At 40.0% G+C, this 25,950-nt stretch overlaps 1 protein-coding gene across 1 annotated transcript; it reads left to right on the forward strand.

The window, feature by feature from the left end:
* Window positions 1-859: 859 nt before the first annotated feature.
* On the forward strand, window positions 860-25,373 carry fer1l6 (fer-1 like family member 6). Its single transcript, XM_063006653.1, has 42 exons — window positions 860-894; window positions 1,139-1,221; window positions 2,188-2,326; window positions 2,409-2,463; window positions 2,559-2,690; window positions 2,786-2,848; window positions 2,943-3,021; window positions 3,122-3,278; window positions 4,654-4,840; window positions 4,930-5,122; window positions 5,625-5,950; window positions 7,101-7,209; window positions 7,344-7,515; window positions 7,604-7,724; window positions 7,822-7,922; window positions 9,439-9,529; window positions 9,612-9,731; window positions 9,824-9,976; window positions 10,059-10,236; window positions 11,430-11,554; window positions 11,654-11,788; window positions 11,938-12,087; window positions 12,644-12,742; window positions 13,606-13,767; window positions 14,870-15,065; window positions 15,148-15,272; window positions 17,509-17,637; window positions 17,729-17,774; window positions 17,872-17,916; window positions 18,947-19,023; window positions 19,145-19,273; window positions 19,396-19,524; window positions 20,507-20,634; window positions 20,738-20,908; window positions 21,076-21,230; window positions 21,319-21,461; window positions 23,026-23,114; window positions 23,208-23,306; window positions 23,432-23,673; window positions 24,712-24,869; window positions 25,005-25,105; window positions 25,193-25,373. The coding sequence occupies exons 1-42, from the start codon at window positions 860-862 to the stop codon at window positions 25,371-25,373; spliced, it is 5,508 nt and encodes a 1,835-aa protein (XP_062862723.1).
* The last annotated feature ends 577 nt before the right edge of the window (window positions 25,374-25,950 follow it).

The following is a 25,950-nucleotide window of genomic DNA, read 5'->3' on the forward strand; positions in this document are numbered from 1 at the left end:
TGGTATGAGTGGATCAGACACAGCAATGCTGATGGAGTTTTTAAACACCTCACTGTCCCTGCTGGACTGAGAATAGTCCACCAACCAAAAATATATAGCCAACAGCTCCCCGTGGGCAGCGTCCTGTAACCACTGATGAAGGTCTTGAAGATGACCGATTAGGGGTCCTAGGAAAGAGGGGGGCATATTTTTAGAGGGCCCTGGTTATGAGAGCCTCTACCAGGGGGCCCTAGAGAAGAGCAGGGCATACCATTAGAGGGCCCTTGATCACGAGGGCCCCTGCTATGGGGCCCTTGACTTCCATAGAAGTCGTTTACCATGGCTCCTTGCGCGGGGTGGGGGTGGGGGTCAACTCTTTGCCCAGGGGCCCAGACTATCCTTAATCCATCCTTGACTGTAAAGAGACAGTTTTGGAATTTTTTTCCTTTCTTACCTTAAGATAAGATAAGACAATCCTTTGTTCGTCCCGCAGTGGGGAAATTCACAGTGTTGCAAAGGGATAGCAAGGCAAAGCATAGCTTGACAGAGACCACTGTTTAATGCCACACATAGATGATTAAGAATACCGAATTTTATGTTATATGTAACAGTGTCTTCGTTGCTGCATCATGTTGCAGGACTCTACACAAACACACAGTTGCAGGTTAATTCCTCCCCTGTTTATCCTTTTCTTACAGAAAGGTAAATATACGTGACAGGGAGGGATTGTTGTCTGTAGTAAGGAAGTGTCAGTAAAACGTACATGAAGTCACTTGGAGTTTTGTCCAGCGAACATCCTTCTTATTCTGTGTGGTGTAAAGGAATATCAGGGAGAGCTTTTATATGTGTCCTCATTAACAAAAAACTGTAAAAAGAAAGGATGGATAAGGACAAAACTGACTCTGGATTACCAAGGTAAGCACAGCTCAGAATTGGTTTATTAATAATCTAAAATGAGACTTAAATATGGTGTGAATATGCCATTATATCCATGTTTAGCTTAAATTATTTGCATTATTATTTAATGAATTATTTAGTTATTGCAGTTGCATTATTTGTTGTTATCTGAGTCCATTTTAATGAATGTTTAAGATAGACAGCGAGAGAGAGAAAGCATAACTTTTCTATATTACATCTGTCAATATTTTTTACTTTCCAGCAAAGGTGTTTTTGGACTCAAGGTAAAGAAGAAGAAGAAGAAAGGCAGCAAAAGTCTAGTCTTTGCAAACAGCGCTGCTCAGGGTACAGCCTTAAAAACAAACACATAATCATGTGAAGATGAAGTCATTATAGGGATTAACTTCATATCATTGCTGACAGATCACAAAGTTGATCCTGTAAATTAGTTTACTAGTACATAGTATTCTGACATAACATTAAAACCACCTCCTTGTTTCTACACACACTGTCCATTTTATCAGCTCCACTGACTGTAGTCCATCTGTTTCTCCACATACTTTTTTAGCCTGCTTTCACCCTGTTCTTCAATGGTCAGGACCACCACAGAGCAGGTATTATTTGGGTGGTGGATCCTTCTCAGCACTGCAGTGACACTGACATGGTGGTGGTGTGTTAGTGTGTGTTGTGCTGGTATGAGTGGATCAGACACAGCAGTGCTGCTGGAATTTTTAAATACCGTGTCCACTCACTGTCCACTGTATTAGACACTCCTACCTAGTTGGTCCACCTTGTAGATGTAAAGTCAGAGACGATCGCTCATCTATTGCTGCTGTTTGAGTTGGTCATCTTCTAGACCTTCATCAGTGGTCACAGGACGCTGCCCACGAGGCGCTGTTGGGTGGATATTTTTGGTTGGTGGACTATTCTCAGTCCAGCAAGGACAGTGGGGTGTTTAAAAACTCCAGCAGCGCTGCTGTGTCTGATCCACTCATACCAGCACAACACACACTAACACACCACCACCATGTCAGTATCACTGCAGTGCTGAGAATGAATCACCACCTAAATAATACCTGCTCTGTGGTGGTCCTGTGGGGGTCCTGACCATTGAAGAACAGCATGAAACGGGGCTAACAAAGCATGTAGAGAAACAGATGGACTACAGTCAGTAATTGTAGAACTACAAAGTGCTTCTATATGGTAAGTGGAGCTGATAAAATGGATAATGTGTGTAGAAACAAGGAGGTGGTTTTAATGTTATGGCTGATCGGTGTAGTTGCCGACATTAACCTGATCTAATCCTTTTAGAAGAACCTGAGACCAAAGCTCCTGATGAAGAACCATTAGTTAAAGATCCTTTAAATGTGCCAGCTGAAACCGCTGAATGTGCCAGTAATCTCGTCCCCTCTCAATATTTGTCCTTCAGAGAACATGTCAATACTAAGAGGTACCAAACTATAGATCTTTGCTTAATTTTATATTTAGTTTACACATTCAGTCTTTTGTAATACTTTTCATTGTCTTAATAGATCCAAAACTGTTGCTAAAGTTTTGGAAACTGAAAGCAGGCCACAGACTTTCCAGGTAGAAATGTATTCACTTTAGTAATATTTATACATAGTACCTATTTAATGCATACAATCAAAGAAATGATTTTGTTTTGTTACAATTCTCCGAAGATCTCCATCAATATCACAGAGGCCAGACAGCTGGTGGGTGAGAATATTGACCCCAGTGTGGTGATTGAAATTGGAGATGAAAAGAAACAAACATCGGTAAAAGAGAGTACGAATGCACCCTTTTACAATGAGGTAACGTTTCTTTAACATACAACGTGTTTAAAACCTAACCTGTAAATATTTAGCTGTATATTGTTTTATTAACCTTTATCATTTATTCTCCACAGTACTTTGTGTTCGACTTCTTTGCCCATCAAGAGATCTTTTTTGACAAAGTTATTAAACTTTCAGTAAGTATTCAGTATGTATTAATCATTGAATGTTTATTTTATTAATATTTAGATTACATTTAGAGATGCAAATATGGTATTTGTATTTTAAAAGGTGATGCATTCAAAGATCATGAAAAGCTATTGTATAGGAGCATTCAGAATTGATGTAGGAACTGTCTACAATCAACCTGGTGAGAGCTGTCTTATTTAAAGATATTATATATACTGTAGATGTGTGTGTGTGTGGGGGGGTACTTCTTTAAATCAAAAGTCTTGTCCTCTTTATTCTAGGTCATCAGTTCACTAATAAGTGGGCAGCTCTTTTCGATCCATTAGACGTCAGGACAGGAGTGAAAGGCCACCTGAAGTGTGACATCTGTGTGACAGCCAAAGGAGACGTGTTGCCCCGTTCTCAAAAGTTTTCTGATGCTGAAGAGCAGATTGAAAAGTATTGCCTCATCATTTTAGTTATTTGTTTAAAACATTTAGGCCAAGGGTGCTCGCGGTAAAGCACGCTAGCTCACCAGTGCTGACATCTCAAGTATAAGCTTGCAAGTTTGAATCTCAGATCTGCTTACAGCCAGATAAACAATAATTGGCTCGTCCAATGGAGGGAGGCTGTACGGATCCTTTATAACTTCTGCAATTATGACCTCTGCTGACTGATCGATGGCGCCTACTTAATGAGACAGGGAATTATGGAGATTAGTGTGTGACTCTCTGTGTGTGATACGGATCTCCAAATGAACTCGCCTCATGCAGGTGAAAAAAAGCGGTTGGATACTGTACATGTGTCGGAGGGAGCTTGTGATAGTTATGGCCTGACTCAGTCAGGAATGGAGGTCTGCAGTAATTATTATTTATAATAATAATTGGATACTACTAGGTTGGGAAGAAAATTGGCGGGGTGCATAAAAACTTTTATGACCATTGTCTTGTATCCTGTTCACTAAATTTAGTTTCACTTTATTCATACCTAAAACAGAACAGCCTATATAAAAACTTTTTAACTAGCTGGCTAGGTAATTACAATAAACACCTTAAATAAACATTGATAATATTGTTTATAGAAACAGGTTAATTAGTCCTTTTTTTTTATCTCAAACAGTGCCATTTGTCCCACATGTTTTTGCTTAGAAACATTTGAGGTCTTGATACCTTTTATTAATTACCTACCTGAGATCTTGTAGACACCAGTGCATAATAATAATAACAAATAACAATAACAGTTAAAAAGGCACTGCAATAAGCTGGTATAAACATTAGGGCTATTTTGAAGCTTGATTGGTATAGTAAGTAGTTTATTAGATCAATTTATGGGCTGTGGGAGTAAATTTGCTTACGATCCAAATAAAGATGTTAGTGGGCCTGATTACCATGGCCCCCTTATGCCCCTGGGTGATGACCCTCCCTGTACTGCAGATAGTTACACTACGGCCTCTTGTTTTGATATCTGCTGTTTGGTTTGGTCTTACAACCGTCTATGGAGAATCTGATGGGAAATTCACCATTTTACAGTAGAATAGAATAGAATGCCTTTATTTGTAATTTATACATATACAGGTGTACAGTACAACAAAATTCTTCCATTGCATATCCCAGCTTGTTTTTGGAAGCTGGGGTCAGAGCGCAGGGTCAGCTATTGTTTGGCGCCCCTGGAGCAGACAGGGTTAAGGGCTGTTTTTTGCTCAAGAGCCCAAAAGTGGCTGCATGGCAGAGCTGGGATTCGAATTTTCCAGTTTGAGAGTGTTCAATAATTATATCATAATCATCTGATTAAATGTAAACATTACTAATATTGTATATATTTTTTCTCTATCCAGGAACCCGCTGCTACCTGAAGGCTTTCCCTCGATGCGACCATGGGCTAGCTATTCTGTCAAAGTCTATCGGGCAGAAGGTCTTCCCAGAATGAACTCTGGCCTCATGGCCAATGTAACCAAAGCCTTTGTTAGTGACAACACAGCTCTCATAGATCCGTATGTGGAGGTGTCATTCTTCGGCCAGACAGTAAGTGTTGTTGACAATTGATGATTGAATCCAGATTTTTACTTCAGCATTTACAGTAAATTTCACTCTGGCATGAATCTTTCCAACAGGGACGGACATCCACCCAGAAGAGCACAGCAGACCCTGTGTGGAACGAACAGGTGGTTTTTAAAGAAATGTTTCCTCCTTTGTGCCAAAGGCTAAAAATTCAGATATTAGATGAGGGAAGCATGAATGACGTAGCGATTGGGACTCACTATATTGATCTGCGCAGAATCTCCAGTGACCAGGATGGAGATAACGGTATGTCAACCTGCTCATCATAGAAACCTTCATAGTAGCCAGACATGTTGTAACTCACTCACTCACTTTCTTAACCGCTTATCCAATTTGGGTCATGGAGGGTGCTGGAGCCTATCCCAGCTTTTTAATGGGCGCAAGGCACACAGTAACACCCTGGATGGGGTGGCAGTCCATCGCAGAGCACACATACACACACATACACACACACACATTCACCTATAGGGCAATTCAGTGTCTCCAATTAAGCTGACTGCATGTTTTTGGACTTTGGGAGGAAACCGGAGCTCCCGGAGGAAACTTACATGGACACAGGGAGAACTTCGCACAGAAAGAACCCAGACTGCCCTGCCTGGGGATTGAACCCAGGACCTTCTTACTGTGAGGCGACAGTGCTACCCACCGAGCCACCGTGCTGCCCACATTTTGTAATTTTCTTTCCAAAGTCCTATAAACCTAAATAGAATACAAGCATAAGTTGTATTATTTCTTTTTCCTTTCCTAGGTTTCCTCCCGACATTCGGTCCAGCCTGGGTCAACATCTACGGTTCATCCCGTAACTCAACTCTTGTGGATGATAGCCATGATATGAATGAGGGAATTGGGGAAGGGGTGTCATTCAGAGGTAGGATTTACATCCAGCTAACTGTGGAGATCCTGACTGGAGGGGCTGAGTCGAAGTCTTTGCTCTCCCTCAAGACTCCTAAAGATGCCAAGGGAGGAAAGGGAGCAGCTAAAGACCCCAAAGCTGGAGCAGGAGGAGCAGGTGGAGAGGAGGAAAAAACCAAGGTCACAGGCTCAATAGTGCTACCTGTGGATCCACCAGAAATGGTGAATGTCTAAGAAAACCATCCCTACTATTTCCTTTGGTGTCCAAATGTCTTATTATACACCGATCAGACATAACATTATGACCACCTCCTTGTTTCTACACTCACTGTCTATTTTATCAGCTCCACTTACCATATAAAAGCACTTTGTATTTCTACAATTACTGACTGTAGTCCATCTGTTTCTCTACATACTTTGTTAGCCTGCTTTCACCCTGTTCTTTAATGGTCAGGACCTCCACAGGACCACCACAGAGCAGGTATTATTTAGGTGGTGGGTCATTCTCAGCACTGCAGTGACACTGACATGGTGGTGGTGTGTTAGTGTGTGTTGTGCTGGTATGAGTGGATCAGACACAGCAGTGCTGATGGAGTTTTTAAACACCTCACTGTCGCTGCTGGACTGAGAATAGTCCACCAAGCAAAATATATCCAGCCAACAGCGGACTGTGGGCAGCATCCTGTGACCACTGATGAAGGTCTAGAAGATGACCAACTCAAACAGCAGCAACAGATGAGCGATCGTCTCTGACTTTACATCTACAAGGTGGACCAACTAGGTGGGAGTGTCTAACAGAGTGGACAGTGAGTGGACACGGTATTTAAAAACTCCAGCAGCACTGCTGTGTCTGATCCACTCATACCAGCACAACACACACTAACACATTTACATTTTTACATTTTCAGCATTTAGCAGACGCTTTTATCCAAAGCGACTTACACAATGAGCAATTGAGGGTTAAGGGCCTTGCTCAGGGACCCAACAGTGGCAACTTGGTGGTGGCGGGGCTTGAACCGGCAACCTTCTGTTTACTAGTCCAGTACCTTAACCACTGAGCTATCACTGCCCTCCATGTCAGGGTCACTGCAGTGCTAAGAATGATCCACCACCGAAATAATACCTGCTCTGTGATGGTCTTGTGGGGGTCCTGACCATTGAAGAACAAGGTGAAAGCAGGTTAAAACAGTATGTAGAGAAACAGATGGACTACAGTCAGTAATTGTAGAACTACAAAGTGCTTCTATATGGTAAGTGGAGCTGATAAAATGGACAGTGAGTGTAGAAACAAGGAGGTGGTCATAATGTTATGCCTGATCAGTGTATACTCTAGATATAAAGTTACCAATCATTTGAATTTTTATTTGCCTAGATTAGTGATGAGGACAAGGAGAACTTCCTGCTGTTTGGTGCTGTGTTTGAGGCTACTATGATTGACAGGAGGATTGGTGATAAACAAATTAGCCTCGAGTTCACAATTGGTATTATTATTATTATTATTATTATTATTATTATTATTATTATTATTATTTTTCTCTTATAACAGTAAAATATGGAACAAAAATTGGATCCCATCTTAAAAATATTTGGTCTGTTTACTTTTCCGGCTCTTCAGGAAACTTTGGTAACTTCATAGATGGTACTGCTCAAACGGCTTCCAAGAAAAAAGTGGAGAATCCTTCAAGCCAAGAAGCTGATACAACTTCTCTTCTAGAAAATCAAACACCACCAATGACCTGCAAGTCCACCACACCACCTGAAAAACCTCTTATAGGACATAATAACAGGTACCTTCAGTTGTTCTTCGATGTACTCTGAGTCATTCTCTGAAACAAATAATAATAAATTCTACTCTATTTTTCCTTTTCTGTGCAGGACCTACTTTTATTTACCTTTTTTAAATAATAAGCCTTGTGTTCATATATGGAGCGCTTGGGAAAACTGGACATACCGTCTCCACCAGTCCAACATGCTGGATAGGATAGCCAAAATGTTTGTGAGTTGTTACGCAGTATCTGGACATGACAGATAGTGACCTGCTGATGGTTTACTGTTTATGATAATGTTTGTGTTGCGCCTCATATCTTATTCAGGAACAAGGTGTGGCCAAGGTGGCAGAGCTGGAAAAGCTGGTGAATCCCAATGCAGAGCCTCTTATGAGAGCTGTTTTACAAGAATTTTGTAAAGATGCCAGGTTCAGTAGAGGTCTATTACTTACAAAAATGCTGTCAATCATCCAATGTGGTTTTTTTTTGTTTTATTGATACAGTGAAGTACACTTGAACTATATAAACACATTATGTAAACTGAAGTGAAATAACACAACTACAGTTACAATGAAACATTAAATATCACCATTATTCCTATATTGTTAAAGAACACTTTAGCTGCTCAACAGTCTGGGGTCTCCGTTGTTGTTTATTGTGCTTTACAATGCACCACATGTTCCAGTTGGAGGCAGTTTACAAATGCAGACAGGCCAGTCTAGCACATGCAACCAAACACAAACTGTCTTGCCATTTGTCTTGCCAAAACAAGCAGAGATGTCCCTGAAAAATTTGTTAATATAGTACTTCAATTTGCATTATAGAGTCTTAAATTACATTTGTAGATGCAGCAACCAACTGCATAACCGACAGTTGTTTTCTGAAGTATTCCAGAGCCCATGTGGTCAGTTTTTAATGCAGTGCTTTCTGAGGATTTTAAAGTTACAGACATTAAATCCTTTTTGATCTTGTCCTTTTTGCACAGAAATTGCTCCACATTCTCTTTTTTTCATTTGATCTTATTTACTGTTTGTGGTAAAATTCCTAAATTCTTTGCAATTGTGTACAAAATTATAGTAATCCACATACACCAATTTTAACCACATTATGACCACCTTCCTAGTATTGTGTTGGTCCCCCTTTTGCTGCCAAAACAGCCCTGCAACCGCAATGCACTGTGTATTCTGACACCTTTCTATCAGAACCAGCATTAACTTCTTTAGCAGTTTGAGCTACAGTAGCTCGTCTGTTGGATCGGACCACACGGGCCAGCCTTCGCTCCCCACGTGCATCAGTGAGCCTTGGCCGCCCATGACCCTGTCGCCGGTTTACCACTGTTCTTTCCTTGGACCTCTTTTGATAGATACTGACCACTGCAGACCGGGAACACCCCACAAGAGCAGCAGTTTTGGAGATGATCTGACCCAGTCATCTAGCCATCACAATTTGGCCCTCGTCAAACTCACTCAAATCCTCACACTCGCCCATTTTTCCTGCTTCTAACATCAACTTTGAGGATAAAATGTTCACTTGCTGCCTGATATATCCCCCCCACTAACAGGTGCCGTGATGAAGAGATAATCAGTGTTATTCACTTCACCTGTCAGTGGCCATAATGTTATGCCTGGTCGGTGTACTTCTCAGTCTTACATTGCCTTAGTCCCAACTTTTATGGCATATGTTGCAAGCTTCAAAGCAGCAATGAGTGTATATATACTGTATATAATCTAAATCTATTGCATTGCAAGACTAAAATCACTACTTTTTCTTTTTACTTGCATTTTACCTGCTGTCCCAAGTTTTCTGGATTTGAGTTTGTAGAAAACAACCAAACAATACTAAAACTATCAGTCAATTAATTTCAATTTTACACAATACCTAGCAATGTGGTTAAAATACTCAAGCTTGTATACACCCTAATACAGCACTGTTTTGCACATACAGGGAGTTTATCGGTTTTGCTGAGAACAAGGTGAAGAAAACTTATTTAAACGTGTTGGATAAGAAACGGCTCATGCTGTGCAAGCAGGAACTGGTAAGAGTGTTAATCTTTCTATTCGTGAATTTACCTGTGATGGTTTGGCAGTCCTACATGCTTGTCTCTCACTGTGTTTCAGGAGAGTATGATTGGTGTAGCAGGAACCATCACTGAACTAAAGAGGAAACCCCTTACTGTCAAAGAGATGCTGGCAAAGGCGCAAAGACTCAGTCACAGAATCAGATTCCTGGTGGAAGAGGTTAATACACAGACCATTACTGTCAATTTTTGTCTTTTACTGTCTTTTTACTGTCTGTTAAAATCCTGTCCACTGTTTTATATTTTTCTCAGCCCCAGCACACCCTGCCAGATATATTTGTGTGGATGCTCAGTAATAATAAGCGTGTGGCGTACGCCCGCATCCCTGCACGCCACCTGCTTTACTCTGAGAACCTCGTGGAAAAAGGAAAAGACTGTGGAAAGATCAAAACCCTCTTTCTTAAGGTATTGCACATTGAGTAGACACATTTTATATGAAAATATAAGTATTAAGACAAGAAATAATAGAAGATTGTGTCTTTTTTAGCCCCCTTCTAAGCGCAGCACAGGCTGGATAGTCCAGGCTAAAGTGGATGTGTACCTCTGGCTCGGCACCAGCAAAGAGACTTCCTATATGATGGAAAATCTCCCAGAAGGCTTTGAGCCACAAGGTGTATTATCAGAGGATGGCAAATGCATCTTTCCAGAGACAATATTTTTCAAAGGTAAAGCTTACACTCCTTTTCATACTTATTTTACTGCCATAACAGTTTGATTGTCATGGACCAAAGCAGACACGTTTATTAGGACACTTATGGGTTGTTGCATCTTTCTGCAGCTCTTGATCCTCAGGGCCAATACATATACAATTAAAGATTAAAACATGTCAAGTGTGGAAAAATGATAAAATATATATAAAAAATATCATTGATGTTTACAGTATTTAGCAGACACTTTAATCCAAACTGACTTACACCTGTGTTTGTTTGTTTGTTTGTTTATTAGGATTATAACATCATGTTTTACACTTTTGGTTACATTCATGACAGGAACGGTAGTTACTCATTACACAAGGTTCAGCAGTTCACACAAGGTTATATTGAAGACAGTCTTGTACAATTTAGTGTCTCCAATTCACCTCACTTGCACGTCTTTGGACTGTGGGAGGAAACCGGAGCTCCCGAAGGAAACCCATGCGGACACAGGGAGAACATGCAAACTCCACACAGAAAGGACCCGTATCACCCCACCTGGGGATCAAACAGTGCTACCCACTTAGCCACCGTGCCGCCCCTTACACCTGTGATCAGATACAATCCACGCGATGAACTACCAATACCCTGGTATAACAATGTAACACAGTCAACACAGCAGAAGAATTTAGTCATACATTTACTATAATCAGGTGTTTGCTTGCTTGTTTGAGCACAATTTCTAGTGCTCAGGTGCTTGGAATAAATCATGTCGTAATTGTAAATTGCCTTAAATTTAAGTGTTTGCACATTGCCCAAATATAAATGTACAATACAAATATTGAGCCAACTATTATTTTTAAAACCATTAGGTGCATGTGCTAGTAAGCTGGATAAGAGAGATATTTTATATATATTTTAAGTATAGTGCCAAAGAGGAAAATCTAGATAGCAAGATGAGATGAAAGGGGGATTAATTAGCCTGGTTAATAATAAATAATAAAAATAATACCTTGCAACTATTAACTAGTTCAGATTTCTGTATTCATGGAAGTACAAACTGTACAGATTTCTTTTGTTACCCTGTTAACAATAGCATACAATAATTGATGACCTGCAGGTGAGGCACAATACAGTCCACACATAACTTGAAAGAAACCACAGGGGATTTAATGTGTGAAGGAATAAGTCCAGTTCATGATACAATACTGTTCTTTTTTCACCAGAAAAGCATGAGTTTCAGCTGAGGTCTCATATGTACCAGGCTCGTGGGCTTATAGCAGCAGACAACACAGGCCTCTCAGACCCCTTTGCAAGGGTGTCATTTCTCTCCAACAGTCAAGTTACTGCTGTAAGTATGTGTGTTATACTAATGGCAAACTGGACTTATTGCTGTCAGAAAACTTAGTAAAGAAAATATGCACATTAATTTCTTTTTTAATTGTTTTAGATAATTAACCAGACTCTAACGCCGACCTGGAACCAGATGCTGATATTGAATAAGGTGTCTCTGTATGGAGAGCTCAGTGAACTGGTGAAAGAGCCACCTCTGGTTGTTATTGAGGTCTACGATGATGATGCACTGGTGAGAGTTTCACTGTACTGGATTTCTTTTTCTTAAAAATGAAGCGTAATTAATATGTAGTTGATGACTTTAAATATTTGATATTTTGACATATAGCCAGTATGGAAGAATCAAGGTTACTGTAATGTGTCTTTTAATTGTATTACCAGGGAAAAGCAGAGTATCTTGGCTCCACTGTAGCTGTACCAGAGGTCAGGCTGAATGAGGAAATGTATATTCCCCCTCAGCTACAGTACAGTGCTCTGTACTGTGGTGGCCTGTCCGGTGGAGACATACTCGGAGCTTTTGAACTCATTCAGGTAAGAATAATATCACACAAACTGTAATATTTAATATATCTTTCTCAGGTTCAGAGTACCAGCAACCTTCTGCTTACTAGTCCTTAACCACTAGGCTACAACTGCCATAAATCTCTGAGATTTTAATGATGTAACTTGCTCTCATGGTGAAAATAAATTTCAGCTTTAACTAGCCAGCAAACTACTCACAAAATGTTGTGTTAAAATACTAACTAAAGTACTAACAACATAACTGATAATTTGACACAGAATTTAGTACAGTTGTACAGTTGTATCTTATGCTAAAGTTTGGACACTGTGGTCAAATTATGTTGTTGTATTGATTTACTATTTAAAATTGAAAACGTAGCCTCTACAGGAAACACAATTCTGCACATGTAATGCTTCATTACTGCTTATTTGCTTAATGCAAACATAAAACATGAAATATTTAATGTTAGACTGTATGAGGCTTAGAACACACTGGCTTAATTTATTGTTATTTCTAACACTAATATATTGTACAGTACATCATGGTGCTCTAAGCTATTTATTTTGTGTTACCCTCAATGTAAAGACAGGACAAAATCCTTTACCTGCCATAGAAGAGCCAGAAGGTGGGAACTACACTGTACCCTCTTACATTCGACCTGTGCTATGCAAGTACAGAATTGAGGTAAGCTGAGCATTAATGTATATTATTCTCTAAAAATGAATGCTGTGTGGTGAGGTGAACATCTGTCTAGTGTAGAAATTAGCATTGATTTAATTGATACATATAATCACAATTAGACTCAACATTTATGAGCAATTATACCACCTAAACAGACATGCTGATGCAACAGTACAGCCCCCTGGATCTTGATCTCTTCATGCAGATTGTTTAGTAAGGAGATACTGATACGCAGTCCCTCACACACGTGTGTAAAGACAAAGCTAAACTAAATTTTACCTTAATAAAACTTTTACTGAAGCTTAGATGGTAAATGACATGCAAACAGATGCAAACAGGTTTTAGAGCCAAGAGCAAGAAAGCCATCCAGGCCCACTCTTATAGCCAATAGAATAGTTTTTATCTAATATTAGCTCTAGCTTGCTTGATCTAATTACTACTTAACACTAACACTGGGAAGGGGGATTAGAATTGCAAGCACCAGTGAAAAATTATACAAAACTTGATCATGATTAAAATATAAATATATGCATTAAATATGAGATGATGTGGTGGCACTGCAGATGATGTTGGTGGCATACAGTTCATGGCACCTGGGTTTGACCCTTTTCTTCAGTTGTCTGTGTTCAGTTTGGAATGCTATTTCTCTGTCCACATGGGTTAAGTTTGTGTAGGCCCACTCTGATTTTCTCACACCTTCTAAATAACATGGCAGTCCGAGAGGTGACCACTGTGGAACCTTCTCCTGAGTGTATTTCCACCTTGTGCACTCAGTTAGCCTCAGTCTCAGATTACCATGTCCAAAATAAAATAGACCTGAATATGAATATGTGAATGTCATGTTTAATGCAATATTTTTGATTTAGGTTTTGTTCTGGGGTTTAAGAGAACTGAAGAAAGTACAGCTCCTTTCCGTGGATCGGCCACAGGTCTTCATTGAGTGTGCAGGAAAGGGAATCCACTCGTCTGTGATACAGAGCTACAAGAGCAACCCAAACTTTAGTGTGATTTTGGACTCATTTGATGTGGTAATGCTAAATGTTCTAGTTGCAATTTATTGTTGATAGTTTCATTATTGTGCTCTGTGTGTCCTGTAATACCGGGTTTTAGCAACCCACCATCTTATGTAGCTACCTGAGATACAATATACACGGATCAGCCATAACATTAAAACCACCTCCTTGTTTCTACACTCACTGTCTATGTTATCAGCTCCACTTACCATATAGAAGCACTTTGTAGTTCTACAATTACTGACTGTAGTCCATCTGTTTCTCTACATCTTCACCTTGTTCTTCAATGGTCAGGACCCCCATAGGACCACTACAGAGCAGGTATTATTTAGGTGGTGGATCATTCTCAGCACTGCAGTGACACTGACATGGTGGTGGTGTGTTAGTGTGTGTTGTGCTGGTATGAGTGGATCAGACACAGCAGCGCTGATGGAGTTTTTAAACACCTCAATGTTACTGCTGGACTGAGAATAGCCCACCAACCAAAAAAATATCCAGCCAACAGCGCCCTGTGGGCAGTGTCCTGTGACCACTGATGAAGGTCTAGAAGATGACCGACTCAAACAGCAGCAATAGATGAGCGATCATCTCTGACTTTACATCTACAAGGTGGACCAACTAGGTAGGAGTGTCTAATACAGTGGACAGTGAGTGGACACAGTATTTAAAAACTCCAGCAGCGCTGCTGTGTCTGATCCACCCATACTAGCAAACACACACTAACACACCACCACCATGTCAGTGTCACTGCAGTGCTGAGAATGATCCACCACCCAAATAATACCTGCTCTGTGGGGGTCCTGACCATTGAAGAACAGGGTGAAAGCAGGCTAAAAAAGTACGTAGAGAAACAGACTACAGTCAGTAATTGTAGAACTACAAAGTGCTTCTATATGGTAAGTGGAGCTGATAAAATGAACAGGTAGTATAGAAACAAGGAGGTGGTTTTAATGTTATGGCTGATCAGTGTATATATTTAACTGATTGTATAAACATGTATACCGGCATCCATTTAATAATAGAGATTCCACATGCACAATGTTACTAATTTTGCATAACATTCTCTTTAGCAATCTGTTGATATTAACTTATTTTCTTCCTTTGGTCATCCGTGCAGGAGCTGCCTGAAAATGAGTACCTTCACCCCCCTCTCACTGTAACTGTGGTGGACTGGAGAGCCTTTGGGAGAAGCACTTTGGTGGGCAGTCATGTCATAAACAACCTGGGCTTGTTCAAATACACTCCTCCAGCTCTGCCCCCTTCCAGAGCGCAGTCCCAGGACACACTAGCTATAGAACGTAATGAGCTTTTATTTTAGACATGCACCATTGTTCTGTCTGGATAAAAACAACATTTCACTTCTTTTGATTTCTGCTGAAATGGATGTGTTTTAACTTCTAGCTGCACCGCTTCCTGTACAAGAAGGAACTGAGGCGCAGTCCAGTGGGGATGTTAGCGTTACTATAGATCCAGAGGTGTGTAAGATCCCTGTAACTGAACCAGTGCCTCAGGACAAGGAGGTGAGTTAAAGATACACTACAGTGTTTTTAAACCTTATTTACATCCTTTAATGTCTGTAGCATATGGACAATTACCACTGCTAATGTTTCCCTCTACTGTAAATCATTTAAAAACTAATTTCAAAAACAAGTTTTGTTTAACTATACACAATATTTAGATAATTATAGTTCTCATACAGGCACCTGAGGTAGAATCTCTACATTTCATATGTATTATTATACAACCCCAAATCAGAAAAAGTGCGGACAGTATGGAAAATGCAAATAAAATAAAAATGCAGTGTTTCTTACATTTACTTTGACTTTTATTTACACACTGAATATACTAGCCCTAAATTGCCCCCGTCCCAACTTTTTTTTGGAATGTGTTGCAGACCTGAAATGCAAGAATGGATGTTTATTAATACATTTAATGTAAAAAGTTGAGCAGATAAAACATGAAATATCTCAGGTTCATCCTGTCTGCAATCAAATAAAGTCAAAGTCAATGTAAGAAACTCTGTGTTTTTTTATTATTTGCTTTTTCCATGCTGTCCCAACTTTTTCTGATTTGGGGTTGTAGGTTTTTTAATAGTAATAATAATAACATTTATTTTACATCAATATTATCATGTATATACATATAAAGCATAGCTCCTTGAGCAAGGATCATAAAGAATAAATGTAAACAAACTGCTCCAGGTCTTATAAGCACACAGTTTCACAGACGTTCCTGCAGGCATACAGTTGCGATCAGAAATATTCAACCTCCCAAAGAAAATAAGGATTTATTACTCAATGTATTTGCAGAGCTTATTTTACTTTAGATTTTATTTAAAACATGTTTATGTAATTGTATTTGTTTTACTTCCAACCCTGTACAGATAAAATACAGTTAGTGATCTAAAGCCAGACTTACTGTATCATTAAACTTGTTTTTATATCTGGTTTGTTCACTCACTTTCTTAACCGCTTACCGAATTTAAGGTTGCGTGGGGGTTCTGGAGCCTATCCCAGCTTTTCAACGGGCGCAAGGCACACAGTAACACCCTGGATGGGACGCCAGTCCATCACAGGGCAGACACACACACACATACACACACTCATTCACCTATAGGGCAATTCAGTGTCTCCAATTAACCTGACTGCATGTTTTTGGACTGTGGGAGAAAACCGGAGCTCCTGGAGGAAACCCACGCGGACACAGGGAGAACATGCAAACTCCGCACAGAAAGGGCCTGGACCACCCCGCCTGGGGATCGAACCCAGGACCTTCTTGCTGTGAGGCGACAGTGCTACCCCTTGAGCCACCATGCCACCCCTTGAGCCACCATGCCACCCCAGATAACAACAGTACAGATAAAATACAGTTAGTGATCTAAAGCCAGACTCATTGTATTATTAAACTTGTTTTTATACCTGGTTTGTTCATGGCTGATCAATTTTTATAATTGTTGTTTTTCTTTGCTACTGTCGCCCTCAGCTTGCTCAATAGGGGATTTTGGCCTGTTGGTCCTGGATTCTGTAAAGTTGCTTAGAGACAACGTCCATTGTAAAAAGCGTTATATTAATAAATTTGACTTGACTTAACTTTAAAATGCAGGATGTCATCACTCAAACCTGCACATGTATTTTTGTATTTTGTCATTTTGCTCGGAACTGTTTAATAACTGTTTAATAACTTTATTATCCTGCAGTGGCTAAATATTTTAAACAGTTTTAACAGTTTCAATTTCTTTAATGTTATTACGTCTCTATCACAGAACTGGTGAGAAACCACAACAGTTAATGTAACAGAAACTGAAAAAGGCTTGAGATCTCTGTTATATTGTACATTTGTGATGTTTTCCCTACCAAAGAGGTGATTTAAACCTGCAATAATTTTATACAGTCAGTGCGGCTTTTGGGTTTAAAACATAATTTTACCAAAACTGCATTTTGCAACACCAATTTTACTGATTTAGTGTTTTTTCTACATATAAAGCTTTAAATGTGAATATTGGGAATGACAAATGTAAAAAGCATAGTATGAAAATAAGCTTAAAACTCAGATTTGTATTTTATGTTCATTTGAATTGGTGTTTTAAACCATAAATACATGTCACTATTCTTTGTCGTAGTTACACACATGCTTTAAATGTGTTTAGGATGTTTGGTTAGAGTGATGTTAAAAGACACAGGTGTATTTAAAAAACACAACACAGCACAGAACCTACATTCACTCTCTACATACACACTCTTCCACCTTTTTGTCCAGATCAAAGAATCTAGAAAGAGCAAGCGAAGGTCTTCAAAACGAAAGAAACGCACGGCCGCTGATGAGTCTGCTGACAGCGTCATTGACTGGTGGTCCAAGTACTACGCATCAATGGAGAAAATCCAACTGGTCTGAATAAACTCCTCTTCAGTACAAACAGAATTACAGTCTGGATTATTTAGCTTGTCTTTATGGTCACGTATAACATTGTCACCCGCAGGTAAAACAAAGGGAGATCAATCCATTTCCTGACCTTTATGAAGCTGGTAAGAAATTCTTTAAGTTCCAAACCCTGTACAAATTACCTTCAGTTCCACTGGCTGTATCCCTTTGCTCACATGCACGTGTTGTCATGTATTGCAGTTCCTTCACTTCACAATTTGATCTCAGATGGAATTTCTACTCTGGGTAAGAACATCTGGTTTGTGGTTTTAACTATAATAATGAACAGGTCACTGACAGACATTTACATTTTCAGCATACGTCTGTATCCAAAGTGACTTACATTACAGTGACAGTATACAGTCTGAGCAATTGAGGGTTAAGGGCCTTGCTCAAGGCCCCAACAGCAGCAACCTGGCAGTGGTGGGGCTTGAACCAGCGACCTTCTGATTACTAGTCCAGTGCCTTAACCAGTAGGCTACAATTGCCTTGTACAACAGACATTCTTAGCCATATAGAAGTACAAACCCCATTTCCAGAGACGTTAGAGGGATATTTGTAAAATGCAGGAAAAACAAGAATCTCACTCACTCACTTTCTTAACCCCTTATCCACTCAGGGTCGCGAGGGTGGTGGTGGGGTTGGAGCCTATCCCAGCTTTTCAGTGGGTGCAAGGCACACAGTAACACCCTTGACGGGGCGCAGGGCAGACACACACACACACTCATACACACACCCATTCACCTACAGGGCAATTCAGTGTCTCCAACTAACCTGACTGCATGTCCTTGGACTGTGGGAGGAAACCGGAGCTCCAGGAGGAAACCCACACAGACATGGGGAGAACATGCAAACTCCACACCGAAAGGACCCGGACTGAGGATCAGACCCAGGACCTTCTTGCTGTGAGGCGACAGTGCTGCCCACCGAGCCACTGTGCTGCCCAAAAACAAGAATCTGTGGTTTGTTAATTTGTTTAGAGCCTATATTTTTATAAACCCTGAAAAAGCTGGAGCGTTTTGTAAAATGTGATGGGGACAAAAATATGTGATTTGATGATTTGTAATCTTTTTTGAACTAACAAAAGTTAATAAATGACCAACTAGATTGTATTTTGTAAATTAAGTTGAGGGTGTTGTGAGCATTGTAGATATAAAATCAGGATCAACCAAAGGCCCAGTTGGTGCAAGCGAACCTTCATAAGCTGCACATGCTTTATACCAAATTATAACTCAAAACTTAATGCTTATATGTTGTGTCACATTTTACCCTTTAGGTAAAGGAATGAAAGAAAAGAAAAGAGAGGTCTTGAAGGGCTCTGTACTGGAACAGCCCAAAATAGCCACCTTAACAGTAAATATAAATAAACCTTATTTATAAAAATAAAAAAAATTATTTGGAGTCTGTCAGTTATACTGAAAGGTTTTGGGATCACCTAAATAAAACTGATGTCGTCCTTTTCTACTCCCTGTAGATATATGACAAGGAGCTGGAGGCAGAGTTTGGTCCTTTCGATGACTGGGTTAAAACATTTGAGCTCTTCCGTGGTAAAGCAAATGAAGGAGACAGCTCTGGTGCTGAGAGGCTTGTAGGAAAGTTCAAGGTAAAGTAAATGGCAAAGTAGTTTTTACATACCAGTATACCTCCCATACATGTTTGTTTTGATTTTAAATGAATACTAAATACAATTACGGTTTACATATGCTGTATAATTGTCATCTTCAGGCTGGGTTCTGTCTGTATAAGCTGCCTGAAGGTGATGAAGGATCTACGGATCCAGGAGAATATAAAATAAGCCAGGGAATTCCACCCAACAGTCCCGTAAACGTCCTAATCAGAGTCTACATTGTTTCAGTAAGTTTACTGTCTATCAGTTCAGAAACACTTTACTTTAATATACAGTCAAATGTCTACATACACTTGCTGACAGTGACACTTTCAGGATTTCTGGTGTTTTTTTACCCTTTTTTTCCTGCATGATTGAAACCTTTTTGTTTATTTTTGGTTTTTGGAAAATCTACTTGGTCAAATACATACATACAGCAACTTAAATTATCAATCTGACAGTGTAGAAAGTTGTTTAATTAAAACTTTTGACAGTTCCATTAATTAAGTGGTTTTGCATGTTCATCCTGTGTTGGCGTGGGTGTCCCCTAAGTGCTCCACTTTCCACCCATATTTCAAAAACTATGGACGTGAAAAATTCTGAAGGTGAAATGATTACTCTAATTTGCCCCTGGGTAACTGAGTAAATTGGTAAGCTTGTCAGTCTTTAATGGATTGGCACCTGCCTTGTTGTACTGTGTTCCTGCCTTGTGTACAGTGTTTCCAGGTGTTTCAAGACCAACCCTGGCCATGTTGAAGTGGTTAGCGAAAATTATAGATAGTCAGGTTTGCTAACAAATAGTTTTGAGTATTTTAAACATACTTTATCATGATGTTTCCAAGATGCGTATATTAACCTCCTCTTCCAGACATTGTGGCTCTTGTGTGATAAAGTCACCCCACTGACAAGTGTAAATTGGCAGCAAGTTAATTTGGTGCAAACAGTTTACATGCATATTACCTCAAATATTTGCAATAAGTAATGGCATTTACATTTTACATTTTCGGCATTTGGCAGACGCCTTTATCCAAAGCGACTTACGTTACAATTACAATATACAGTCTGAACAATTGAGGGTTAAGGGCCTTGCTCAAGGGCCCAACAGTGGCAACCTGGCAGTGGTGGGGCTTGAACCAGCAACCTTTTGATTACTAGTCCAGTACCTTACCTGCTAGGCTACAGCTAATTAAATTATGTATTTGCCACTCTGCTGCTGTAAATTCTTATTAGGCCTCAAACCTCCATCCAGCTGACCCTGATGGAAAGGCAGATCCTTACATTGTGCTTAAGCTTGGAAAAACTGAAATCAAAGACAGGGACAATTACATCCCCAAACAACTGAACCCCGTGTTTGGCAGGTAATACATTCAAACACATGAGCAAGAAGAACGTTGTTTGCATTTGTTGTGGTTGTTTTTTTATTAACAATTTGTTAAATTGTTTTTCTCTTTTCTCTCCTAGATCTTTTGAAATCCTTGCCACCTTTCCTAAAGAATCCTTACTAAAGGTTCTCATTTATGATTTTGATTTGGTCGGTGGAGATGATTTGATTGGTGAGACTGAGATTGATTTGGAGAATCGTTTTTATAGCAGGCACAGAGCCACCTGTGGCCTTTCTACTGAATATGCCATGTGAGTAAAAACCTGAATCATTGTATGACTTCAAATTGAGTTCCAGGTCTATTTGTTAAATTGTGTTAAATTATTGTTTTTAATAGGTATAACATCTGCGCATCTTTATTTATCTGTACCATTATTACATTTTATTTCTATTGTTTTTCTTTCTGTATCACTTCTAGTGATAGCTACAATGCCTGGAGAGACGCCATTAATCCAAGTGACTTGCTGATAAAGCTCTGTAAAGAAAATAAACTGGACCACCCGGTTTTTAGTCCTGGAAGAATAACCATCGGAGATAAAGTTTACACTGGCAAAACTGTATTCATAGATGAAGGTGATGAGCTCTTCAAATAATAATATAAATGTTCTTAAATTATTGTATGTTCCTAATAGCTGAGTGTGTGTGTGTGTTTCCATTTCAGACCAGGTGGTCGAGTCTTATGAACACTTGGCTCTGAAGGTGCTACACAGATGGGAAGAGATGCCCGGTGTTGGCTGCAAACTGATTCCAGAGCACATTGAGACCCGCACTCTGTACATAAAGAATAAGCCTGGCATGGACCAGGTAATACAATAATAATAAATCAATAATAATATCAATTAACCTGTTGTCTTATTTGTAGGGTGAAAGTTCTCCATAACCATTACATTTCTGGTTTGTCTGATAAGGCTCTTACTATTACGATCTCTAATCAAATTATTAATTAATTTACTTTTACTGTTTTATCTTGGCCAGAATTGCCATAGGCACAAGACTGGAATGCACTGTGGACAGTGACAGTCCATCCCGGGGTAGCACACACTCACCCATTCCTTTATAGCAGCCAATCTACCTTCTACCAACTATTGTTATTCCTAAATGTTGGGCTTATTGTAGTTACCCATAATACAAATGTTAAATGCAGCAGAAATTACAAGGCATAAAGACCTGAGTGACTTTATTAAAGCTCAAATAGTTATTGAAGCAGGGACTAACCACAAACCGCTGACAGTTTGTTGGGCAGCCTTGACACATTGATGCCAGGGATGTGTAGTCTCAAGCCAGTGAAAGTTCACGATGCCTATCCCTGTCCACCGTCAAAAGTACACAATGAGCGTGCAGGCATCACTGGAGAATGGACGGACTGGCAGTTGTAGCCAAGCGGTTAAGGTAGTAAACTAGTAATCAAAAAGTCGCTGGTTTGGGCCTTACCAATGCCAGGTTTTCACTGTTGGGCCCTTAAGCAAGGCCCTCAGTTGCTACCAATTCACCTGCTTATTGCGGAATGTTTCAAAAAGTATAACTTATATATATTTTATAAATGTTTAACTCTTATTTTGCTCATTTTTTAAATGTGTTACAGGCATTAAATTGGTTTGATAGTCAAGTTAAATTAAGCAGACATGATTTTTTTTTTTTTGCGCCCAGTTTGAGTAAGCACAATTTCATAGTGCACTTTGGCGCCCTCTGTCGGCTGCACAATTCCCTTGCTGGTCAGTAGCGCCTCCTCGGACATACACATCTACAGCTGGCCAATGGCAGATTCTTATAAAGAGTTTAAGCACGCCCAGAGGACCATGCTCTTTCTTTGTATTCTTCTGCCCCGTTCTGAACTATAACTAGACAGTAGGAATTGATGTTGAAGAGGCAAGGAGGTCACAACTTGGCCGTCCCTTTCTCAGACTTGGCTAATTGTACATGGCAAGTGCCAGGCTAGACTGTAGGCACAGCATAACTTTAGGGTCTTGGCAGTTCTCTGAGGTTGGCAGGCATGTTTACCATTTAGATCAGATTGAAGGTAATTATCCTGTAGATCTAAACAGCAAGAGGGTCCTGGGTTTGATTCCCAGGTGGAGCAGTCTGGGTACTTTCTGTGTGGAGTTTGTATGTTCTCCCCGTGTCTGTGAGTTTTCTCCGGGAGCTCTGGAAAAAAAGCTGGTTTAAGCCCCCCACAGTCCAAAGACGTGCAAGTGAGGTGAAATGGAGATACAAAATTGTCCATGACTGTGTTTGATATTAAACTTGTGAACTGATTAATCTTGTGTAATGAGTAACTACCGTTCCTGTCATAAATGTAACCAAAGTGTGTAAAACAATGTTAAAATCCTAATAAATACATGAATAAATAAATTATCTGTGTGTTCATAAGGGTCAGCTGCAGATGTGGGTAGACATCTTTCCCATGGACATGCGTCATCCTGGACCTCCTGTGGACATTTCCCCTCGCAAGCCCAAAGGGTGAAACTGCATATCTACAAATAAATATACTAAATAATAAGGCATCTTTGTGCTGCTCAGTTGCTGATGTGCTCTTATTTTATATTTACAAAGTTACGAGCTGAGGATCATAATCTGGAACACAGAAGATGTCATTTTGGAAGACACAAATTTCCTAACAGGCCAACAATCGAGTGACATCTATGTCAAAGGGTAAATCTGTACTGTTACTAATGGTACCAATGTACAGCTGTCTCAGTACAGTATGATATGTGTGTGGGATTCAATATCAGTATAGACGAATACTAAGAAAGTGGTTGTTCTTGCTGTTTCCTAAGGTGGCTGAAGGGCCTTGAAGATGATGGCCAGGAAACAGACGTGCATTATAATTCTCTGACCGGTGAGGGCAACTTCAACTGGCGCTTTGTTTTCCCCTTTCACTACCTCCCAGCTGAGAAGCAGGTGGTCATCAGCAAACGAGATCATATCTTTTCTCTGGACAAGACAGAACAGAAGCTGCCTGCAGTCTTAGTGCTGCAGGTGTGGGACTTTGAGAGGCTGTCATCTGATGATTTCCTGGGTAAGACACTAAACACTTCGAGTTCTGTGTTCATTTGCATGATCTGTGATGGGCCAGTGGGCGTCTCATGCCTTCATGGTATCAAATTCATCAGTGGATTGGAAAGTACACTAATCAGCCATAACATTAAAACCACCTCCTTGTTTCTACACTCACTGTCCATTTTATCAGCTCCACTTACCATATAGGAGCACTTTGTTGTACTACAATTACTGACTGTAGTCCATCTGTTTCTCTGCATGCTTTGTTAGCCCCCTTTAATGCTGTTCTTCAATGGTTAGGACTCTCCCAGGATCACTACAGAGCAGGTATTATTTAGGTGGTGGATCATTCTCAGCACTGCAGTGGCACTGACATGGTGATGGTGTGTTAGTGTGTGTTGTGCTGGTATGAGTGGATCAGACACAGTAATGCTGATGAAGTTTTTAAACACCTCACTGTCACTGCTGGACTGAGAATAGTCCACCAACCAAAAACATCCAGCCAACAGCATCCTGTGGGCAGCGTCCTGTGACCACTGATGAAGGTCTAGAAGATGACCGACTCAAACAGCAGCAATAGATGAGCGATCTTCTCTGACTTTACATCTACAAGGTGGACCAACTAGATAGGAGTGTCTAATAGAGTGGACAGTGAGTGGACACAGTATTTAAAAACTCCAGCAGTGCTGCTGTGTCTGATCCACTCATACCAGCACAACACACACTAACACACCACCACCATGTCAGTGTCACTGCAGTGCTGAGAATGATCCACCACCCAAATAATACCTGCTCTGTGGTGGTCCTGTGGGGGTCCTGACCATTGAAGAACAGGGTAAAAGCAAACTAAAAAAGTGTGTAAGGAAACAAATGGACTACAGTCAGCAATTGTAGAACTTCAAAGTGCTTCTATATGGTAAGTAGAGCTGACAAAATGGACAGTGAGTGTAGAAACAAGGAGGTGGTTTTAATGTTATGGCTGATCAGATCCAGTGCTATTCAGTGGAAATCTGTAAGCATTGAAGGAGACATCATGTATATATTTAATTTTTTTCAGGCTCAGTGGAGTTGGATCTACATGGGTTTCCCCGTGGTGCCAAAACAGCAAAATTATGTAAGATGGACATGCTAACAGACATCAGTGACTCTATATCCATCTTTCAGCAAAAACGTGCCAAAGGCTGGTGGCCTTTTGTGAAGGCTGAAGAGCTCACGGTATGTAACTGAGGTTTTTTTATGGTTACTTACTTACCCACGAGAAACAAAAGCCCAACTTAGCTAAAATCTTCTAGCCTAGTGTTACCACCAGTGTACATTATTGAAATGAATATTTTAACTTATTTGCTCAAGGGAAAAGTGGAAGCAGAGTTTCACTTGGTGACAGCGGATGAGGCAGAGAAAAACCCAGTAGGACGAGCACGCAAGGAGCCAGAACCACTGGAAAAACCCAAGTAAGATTGATGTTAGATTTGAATTCTTTTTATGTATTTCTATGTGAACTGTATTCCTCACTTTACTTTTGTTTCTTCTTTCTCTAGTCGGCCAGATACAACCTTCTCCTGGTTTGTAAACCCCTTCAAATGCTTCTTCCATCTGATCTGGAAGAACTATAAGAAGTACATCATCGCTGGCCTGGTGTTACTGATCCTGGCTGTGTTCCTCGCTTTGCTGTTCTACACTCTGCCAGGAGCAATAAGCAACAAGATCGTCAGTGGATGATCAACGATACGTGGTCATGAGGCATTCGGTCTGTCAGAGAATTACTCATGACAAATTATTGCACTGTGAAAGACAAAAGGCTTTTATATTGATGGTCTTTACTAAGAAATACTTATAACAAATCTCTTTGTAGGACTGTTGTAGTTATTTAAACTTAAAAGATGGATATATTTACTGATAACTGCAGTTTAGCTGATTAAAATGCCAGTGAAATAACCAAAGACATTGTTAACACTGTCAAACTCAAAATATTTCTTTGTGCATGCAAACGGTGCATCAGCAGTAATATTTTGCTACTTACTTTAGATTTAATTACATTTTGTTCGCAAACATTTCTCAACAACTGAGACTTTAACAATAAATTGTAGGGATGTAACAATTCACCACAATACAGTTAATAACCAGTTTAAAAATTCCACGATTCAAATCGATTTGACATGTAAAATGAATCGATATTCACTTTAAACAGCAGAGAGCACTGGCACTATACACCTCGCCTGGTTGACGTCACTGGCGCTATACACCTGGTTGCCAAATTCAAAATTGTTTTGCATAGTTTGTACCTACCTCAGAAATA

This window comes from Trichomycterus rosablanca, chromosome 12, assembly GCF_030014385.1.
Source record: "Trichomycterus rosablanca isolate fTriRos1 chromosome 12, fTriRos1.hap1, whole genome shotgun sequence".
NCBI lineage: Eukaryota > Metazoa > Chordata > Actinopteri > Siluriformes > Trichomycteridae > Trichomycterus > Trichomycterus rosablanca.